The sequence below is a fragment of the Copadichromis virginalis genome, linkage group LG7 (genome assembly GCF_057382275.1).
Source record: "Copadichromis virginalis isolate Kocher_CV1m ecotype Utaka linkage group LG7, C_Virginalis_male_GT1.1, whole genome shotgun sequence".
Classification (NCBI taxonomy): Eukaryota; Metazoa; Chordata; class Actinopteri; order Cichliformes; family Cichlidae; genus Copadichromis; species Copadichromis virginalis.
Genome location: NC_140624.1, coordinates 69,479,420 through 69,487,764, shown reverse-complemented (window position 1 = coordinate 69,487,764; position 8,345 = coordinate 69,479,420). Strand labels below are relative to the sequence as shown.

The 8,345-nt window shown below is 41.4% G+C and overlaps 1 protein-coding gene across 1 annotated transcript; it reads right to left on the bottom strand.

The window, feature by feature from the left end:
• Positions 1–1,304: 1,304 nt before the first annotated feature.
• On the bottom strand, positions 1,305–2,482 carry LOC146706763 (uncharacterized; the record flags this gene model as incomplete). Its single annotated transcript, XM_085461054.1, has 3 exons — positions 1,305–1,584; positions 1,695–2,042; positions 2,140–2,482. Coding segments are annotated over 3 exons (834 nt in total), but the record flags the coding sequence as incomplete, so codon positions are not given.
• Between the last annotated feature and the right edge of the window lie 5,863 nt (positions 2,483–8,345).

The window sequence follows — 8,345 nt, the reverse complement described above, 5'->3', positions numbered from 1 at the left end:
CTTTTGCGCTATTCACTGTACTAGTCTGAAATTTACAAAGGGTGCGATCATGCTCGTTACGGTAAAATACTATAATTTTACATCCTAGTAACCTTTCAAATGTAATTATTTGATTAAACCCAACAGGCGTTTGATCATTTAGACCAGCTTTTTGTTGAATTTCTCTAGCTAATGTTTGTGCTTGATAGTCATTAAAATCGGGTTGCAGAAGGTGGGCAACACTTGTAGCAAAACACAACTTATTCGAGGGGTTATGGACCACGTATAAAAAACGTGTTTTCTTTTTCACAATTTCGCTGTCGAGTATGTGTTTAAGCAATCTTTTCCCACTGCCATTTGGGGGTGTAACAATCTGAGCTACAACCTCCAACGAGCCATCACACATTACTGACCAGTTTGACTGTACCGCTCTCAAGAATAAATTTTCAAATTCAGATAAATCATGATTATCACGTAAAATCACTGAAACATTATTTTGTAGCTGCTGGCCTATCAATTCTAACTGGATATAATCACCTGGACGTGCGTGAGAGAAAACCCTGTTTGATATTTCACGTGCACTAGACATTACGATTTGATAATAATGCGCATAGTTGGGTATATCGTTTGGAGGAGGAAAATTCAAAATTTCTCTAATTTCAACGTTATTAAATTTATTTCTAACAACTATAGAGGGTTGTGCTGAATTACTGGCGCAACTCTGGTCTGGATTACCCCGTTGTTGAAAGGAGTGATCATGGTTTACTGGGTTAAGTGGCTCGTTCGCAGAGACAATGTCTGCGGGAGAGCTGAGTGATTGATGAGGATTAGAGTCATTGAAAGTGGTTGACAGCTGTATCGGGGGGCTGCGGCTGAGCGGTTCGTTGGGACATGCATTTTCTGGGGAAAAGACTAGCGAATGCTGGCTTTGAGAATCAATGAAACGATTTTGATTTAGCCTGTTTATTTGACTCAATAACTCTGGCGGTATTTGAACCTCATTTTGTATTTGGGCCAAAGCTTCTAAAGCTCTATTAATTGCTTAAAAACGGATCAGAAGAGGAGATGTTTTGTGTCAGACTCATTTGTGAATGAACCGCGTCTGACTCTGTTTGGATCTCATCATGATCCAATCCCAAACTCAAAGAAATATTTTGAAAGGCACTTTCATTGGGTGCTAATCGGGCAAGAGCTAAATTAAGCAATTCTAAAGGATCATTATTATTGATCACCTCAGGTTGCTCACTGTTTTGTGAATATGTAATCTGAGAATGGTGTATATTTTCATTTAACCTAGCTAACGCTGTTTCTAAAGCAAGAAACGGGTCTGTAATATCTTGTTCCTGGTTATCCATTTATTTTATTATTATTGTTTAACAGGAATATATTAAAAGAACAAAAAACCACAAAAGAGAGTATGTTTGAAAAGCAAAATGAAAAAAAAAAATCAAAAACAAAGTTTTTATAAGATGAGCTGAACTAATTCAGCGAACAGAGAGACCGCGCGAAGAGCGATTGAAGCCAGCTGCCTTCGGGTGCGTGTTCGCGTTGTCCTCGTTGTCCTTGCGATCCTGCGGGTCCTGCTACTCCTCCTTCTGAAACGCCCTGAGAATTTGAGGGTAAGATACAAACAGTTAGTAAAGTTAAATAGAAAAGGGTTAGTTTTTATTTTAAAAAAGAAATGAGAAAAAAAGCGAGAACCTAGAGAGACTGACCGTGATTGGGTCTCAAAGGCAGGCGCGGTGCATTTCGTGTGTCTGATGGCGGAGAATAAGAAGCGTTTCTGGGGCTCCGATCGGCCGGAGCATCGGGAGTGAGCTCGGAGAGCAAATCTTGCCTGTCCCCGGCGGACAGGCGCAAGTTTTTCCCAGCGGGTTGCGGGAGAGAACAAGCTCCGACGGGAATGGAACTGGGGCCAGATGAAGCAGGGCGATCTAGCGTAGAGAGCAAATACTCTCTGTCCCGTGTGGAGAGACGAATATTCTTTCCTGTGGATCGCACAAGCACTGGTGGTGAAGAATTCGGGGAACTCGTACCAATAAAGGTGTCCAAGTCAGAGATATCTAGAAAGTTTGATAAAAATGAAAAAAGAGGGTAAATGTTTTGTTTTTCTTGTACAATTAGCTGTTAAGAAGGGGAACAAGAATGAACCAAACCTACCAATTCGATCGAGATACTCAAAAAAAGAGGAGTTGAGCAGGTTTATCTCAGAGTCTGAAAAGAAATAACATCGAGTATTTACAAACGGGGAAAAAACAGTAAAAATATAAACATTATATGAACAAGAGTGAGAAAAAATGAGGTACCTGATGAGGCCATGATCGCTGCTATAGTTTAACTTACAAACGCACTTTTTAGCTCTGAGTGTTAGAGGGGAGCTTATATATGTTTTAAAAAGTGTATTCCAAGTGTTACAGAGCCTATTTGCATGGCTTTTTTGAAGATGAAAGGATTGACAGAAATGGTAAAAAGGAAAATGCGAAAATGTAGTTAGAGAGCAAGATTAACACTTACCGAGTGATATGCACATAGGGCACGCGAAGGTAGTTGTTGATCCCTGGTTTCATGGCTGTTGAGCTCGCAAGCAGTCTGAGCGGTGCCAGTTGTTGATACCTCTGAAGTCAGATCTCTTCTGGGGGTTCGAAGATAGTCTTAACATCAGCGGGAGATCGTAAAATCAGACCTGGAGCGGATTGGCTAACCGGGGTGCGAAGGGAGCGGTGCAAGGGTTATGTGATTGGCAGCGGGGCGCAGTGAGGCGGAGTTGGTCTAAGGGGGGAATTTTCAAACGAGGTAAGCAGCGCATTCGGGAGCAGAGCGGGGAGCGAACAAGCAGGAAAAAATTGTGCTCTGCAAGAAGTTGTGGATCGGAGATTAAGAGCGAGGTAGAACTTAGAGTGTGGGTTGAATTTTAGAGCTTGCTAGTAAGAGGGAAGTTTTTGAAGGAAAAAAGAATAAGGATTTTCCCTGTTATCGAATATAAGGTTTTTGGGAATAGAGGGGTAGCTAACAAGTTATTGCAGGGTTTTGGAGAAATCGCGGAGGGTTTTTTAAGGAGTTTTCCCTGCTTATGTATCTAAGGAGGGTTAGGGGATCGCGAGTTTTTTCTGAGTATGAGTTTTATTCTAAATCTACAAATGCATATAAATCGAAATAAAGTTTTCCCCCAAGGCATGCAGCATGTGTTTGTGGCCATACTGAACGTTACAAAAGCACAAGTTTAACTAAACAATTTTAATATGGTTTAATACATTTTTAAACACATGAGCACGGAGCCCGAGAGAGCACGGTCCGGAGACACGGGCGCGCCCCCGCGCGCCCAGACACACAGCCTCGGGCGCGCGCACACACACACACTGACCCGCCACCAGATGGCGTTTTTTGAGCATAAAAAAACAATAAAAATAAAAATTTAATTGCTTAAAGAAATAAAAGAATGCTATTTTGATATATAAGAAACTTTCTAAATAATCAATTATATTTTTATGAATATCATATTTTTATTACTTAATTACTTCCGGACTTCCGGAGCTCATGAATAATTAATGAGCTCCGGAAGTAACCTGTCACTTTTTTTGACGAAAGGGGTATAATATCACTCTCAGTAGCATACTGTCTGAAATATTCGACGGCTGCAATAATTCTTCAAGTGTTATTTTTTTCTTTGTATTCTAATTTCACCGAAGTTTACTAAACTCAACAAACTTAATATTACGTACCGGGACATTTATTCTCTCCTCATTTTCTTTCACCGAAAATTTTTTCTGACAAACCATCCTACTTTGGCAAAACGTCCTACCGTAAGTAGTTTATGCACATTTCTGCTGTCACAGAGTAATTCCAGGCCAATTTAAGTAGGTATGACGGTTTGCCACCTAACTTTGCCCATCAGAGTATACTTGTAGCTCATATTCATACAGCCAGGATGGTTTACCCGTTAAAGTATGCTTGTAGGTAACATTCACAAAGGTAGCATGGTTTGGCACTTAATTTTACCCGTCAGAGTATGTGTCTAGCTGTTATTAACAAAGGTAGGATGATTTGCCACTGAATCTTAGCTGTTAAAGTATGCTTCTAGCTCAGATTAACAAAAGTAGGACGATTTGCCACTAAATTTTAGCCGTTTAAGTATGCTTGTAGGTGACATTCACAAAGGTAGGATGGTTTGGCACTGAATTTCGTGTTGTGCGCATGCGCAGAAACAACGGGTAGGATGGTTTGCCAGGTAGGATGGATTCCCAGAACACCGTCTTTCGTGCTTGGCTCTCCTACCTTTCCTAAGGTGATGCTCATAGTGCAGAAGCCGATGCTGCATTCACTTACACTCGGATATCTGAGCTTCACTGTGAAAACATGATCGTACATTTGATTGAATTTTATTGTTTTAGCTTCGGGGTGGCACCTGGGGTGGCCAGTCTGGTTGGGGCTGTGGCCCGTGCCCCCCCCCGCTGGACATGCCACTGAACTTCACACAATGATGTTAAATCAGTCAGTCTTGTCAGCTTTAACCAGTCAGTCAGTTCCCCATTGTTTTTTAAATTCTCACACACCAGAAACTCACAATCAGCTCACTCATTTAGGCCACAGACACGTTTTATTCAGTTTTCCTTCTTTCCCTTCATCATAAAACACGTGACATGTTGTCATGCACTTCACAAAACAAGTTTGTTCTTATGTGTTCAGTATTGTGTATCTGGCTGCAGGGTTCACTCGCACATCAAAACAGGAAACTCAGTGTTTTAGAGTCTCCAACACATCCCATTCACTTGTGCTAAAATTCAGTCACCTTTTTCACACACACCGTGATGCCAGACACACTCACTTCTGCTTAGCGCACAATTTCACTTCATTCGTCAACGATCCACACACCACGTACTGCCCAATAAATACTTTGCAGTGTATTTCACCCTTGGACTTCTTTTACGTTTGCGGCAGGAAACGCGACTTACCCCAAAACCCAGGCTACGTGTACACAACAGATCACAGAATTCTAGTTTCTAGGTATGTGTCTGTGTGTATGCGTGTGCATGTGTGTGTGTGTTTGGGCGTGCGTTTGTGTGACCTCCTGGGCCCTGTTTCAGGAAGCCGGTTTAGAAAACTCAGAGTGAAAAACGATACTCAGGGTTGAGTAACCCCGAACTGTCCAACTCGGAATATTCGGTTTCAGAAAGGCTGATAACAATTAGTTCAGTCAACGCGGAGTTGCTTTAACCCCAAGTGAAGCGCGCGCACGAGGATACATAAAGCCCTGATAAGCGGAGCACAGATTAAGCAAGTCACCATGGAGACGGAGGGAAAGAAGGCGCGGTCAATGTATTTTACAGCGCTTGAGGCCGAAATTCTGATGGCAGCATATGCCGATAACATGCAAATTCCGCGGAAAAAAGTAACACAGCCTCAGCTGCAAAAGAAAGTGAGCATGCATGGCAAAACATAGCCGACAGAGTCAATGCGTGAGTGTTAATATAAACATTGATCGAGGGATTTCCACCCATTTAACACGTTATTTTATCATATGTTATTTTATTTGTTATTTTATACATTTTATTTTGTGACGTGATGTGAGCGCAGGTGCAACCCAACAGGCCCCAAATGTTCCTGGCAGCAAGTAAAAATGAAATATAAAAATATAGTCCAAACAGGTAAGGTGTAATTGTATTATGAGCCATAGTGCTTGGTCTGTTTGTCCGATGTAAATCAATTGTAGTTAGAGGCTACATTAATTTTCTTTCTGTAAGCACTTATTGAAATTATCTGAGCACATTACAAGTACATATTTGCTCTGTATGCTCAAATGTGGCCCGTTATAGCCAACAGAAAAAAAGCGGAGGCCCGAAAAACAGGTGGGGGTCCTCCACCACCACCACTCACAGAGGCTGAGCAGTTGGCCCTCAGCCAAAACAGTGGGCGCCCTGTGGCCGAAGGCATCTCTGCGGGGACATCCTCTGAGTCAATAACCCCGCAAGACACAAGTGCCTACATAAGAGGTAAATTCAAAATAATACATGATGTGCATACATCCTTTCTTCACAGTCACCTTTGCAGTGCTGCTCATTCATTTGATAAACTCTTTACCATAATGGATTATTTTGTAGTGAAGTTATTTTCCTACTGATTTTGCCTTCCCTCAGTCTTGGTTGTCTTTGAGAGCATAATGACAATGAAGTGTAAGGTGATTGGTATGTTTGTTAATTGCCATTTGGTCCCTTGTAAGTTATAAGTGACCTGTATAAACCTCATATTCTATCAGTTGATGGTGATGGTGTACTGCATCTGGTGCAGCCTCCTGTTGAGCCAGACCAACATGCAGTTATGAGTAATACTCCACAGATTATATGAGTTTACAGTAGAACAGCAATGTTGTTTATTTCTTTACTACAGGAAAATAATGAAGAAACATTGACAGCTGTTACAGAGGAGGAAGCAACAGAGACACTTTATGAGGTTTACATCTTTTAATACTTTGTGTACAGGAAACACAGGTGACCAATAAAGCCAGTTGAACAAAAATCTGTTTATTCTTCTTTCAACATGTTGAGGTGATGGGTCAAAAGAAATGATTGTGACATATGGTGTCTCTGACTGCTCTTCCATCTTGTATGTCCGTGGGAGGGTCAGGATGTTCATGGTTTGGATCACTGCTGATGTTTGGTTCAGAAGGACAGTGTTCTCCTCTAATTGTGGCAATGTTGTGAAGAATCACACATGCCACAATAATGTCACATGCCCTTTCTGGGGTGACCCTGAGTCTTTGCAGGCACTGGAACCGGGCCTTAAGCATTCCGATAGTCATTTCAACTCTGGCTCTTGTCCTGCAATTAGCCAGATTATATCGCTGCTGTGGGCCCGGTTCAGGGTCAGGGTAAGGGGTAAGCAAATAGGGTAAACATGGATACCCCCTATCACCAAGCAAGTAGCCAGTGAACTCTCCTAAGACAGAAGGGTACACTTCAGTTCAAATGTCCCTGAAGCAATTGGTCTTTATATATTTTAAAGTATTCTCAACTCACCATGTCCAAATTTTGTGCTCAGTGTACATTCACGGAATATTTGTGAGTCATGGACAGAGCCTGGCCACTTGGCTTCCACATTTGTGATAATGTTGGCAGCATCACATATGATCTTCACAGTGCAGAGAACACAAATTAGCATCCATTACTATAATGAAATAATTTGTTAGTTTGAAATGCTACAGGGAACTATGTACCTGTACATTAATGCTGTGGAAAGACTTCCTGTTCACATAGTCTCCTTCATTTACTGAAGGAGCAATGATTGGAATGTGAGTGCCATCTATACAGCCAATCACACCTGGGAACCGTGAGAATAAATGTAAAATTTAAGTAGTAGTTCAAGTATCACCACATCATGAATTAAGTTTCGTTCATCCTGATACCTGCAATTTTGTGGCATCCCTCTTTGATGAATCTTGTGGGTCTATGACCGGGGAACACCACACACGAGTACAGGAGACGTTTCAGTGCAACTGTAACATTCCTGACTGCCCGACAGACGGTAGCCTTGGAAACGTGCTCAGCGTCACCAATATTATACAGAAAGCTCCCGTTTGCAAAAAACCGAAGTGCAATACAAATAATATGTAATGAACTGTTGAAATCTCCCAATTCTTTGAATCTTTGGGCTGAAGGAAGGACAATACTCGGTGTATAAATGCTCAATCAACAATCATTTATTTCCATACAATTCAACAGTCAGAGCATTACAACGTCCGGACGGGAGAGATGCTACCAGAGGGTCAGGCACATGTCTCAAAATGGTGACGGGTTGCTCAGCTTTTTATAGTCTCTAGTGGCCCCCAGCTAGTCGTAAAAGCCAAAACATCACATTTTTTCTCTGTTACAGCGCCTAAGTTATGACCTCGGCAGTTGTTTCTCTGCTTTCTGTAAGGTGGGGGTGTGGAATGTGGTCTATCTCCCCTGTCTTTAGACACAGAGTCTCCTGCTTACAACCTTCTCTTCATGATTCAACAATTAAGCATGTCAAGAAAACAGTGTAACACATTCCCAGCAGATCAAGGATACAGAGTGATGCACATTTATCTAATGAACTAATATGTGAATATGTTCTGTTAACTCAAAAGTATAATGAGAACTAAACTACATACAGCTCACACACTCTATATTAAAGGGTATAATGTGATCTACAGCAGTATTCTAATTCACCTACTTTGATTACATATATAAGGTAACATATAATAACAGAATAATCTAATAGAACTGAGAGCATGTCCGCGATGTGTCACATGAGCAATATTAGGCCTGAGGATGTTATTCAAAGAAATTATAGATTGTGCTGAAAAACGGTAACGTTCACACAGGAAATCATCAGGAAATGATAAAATCAAT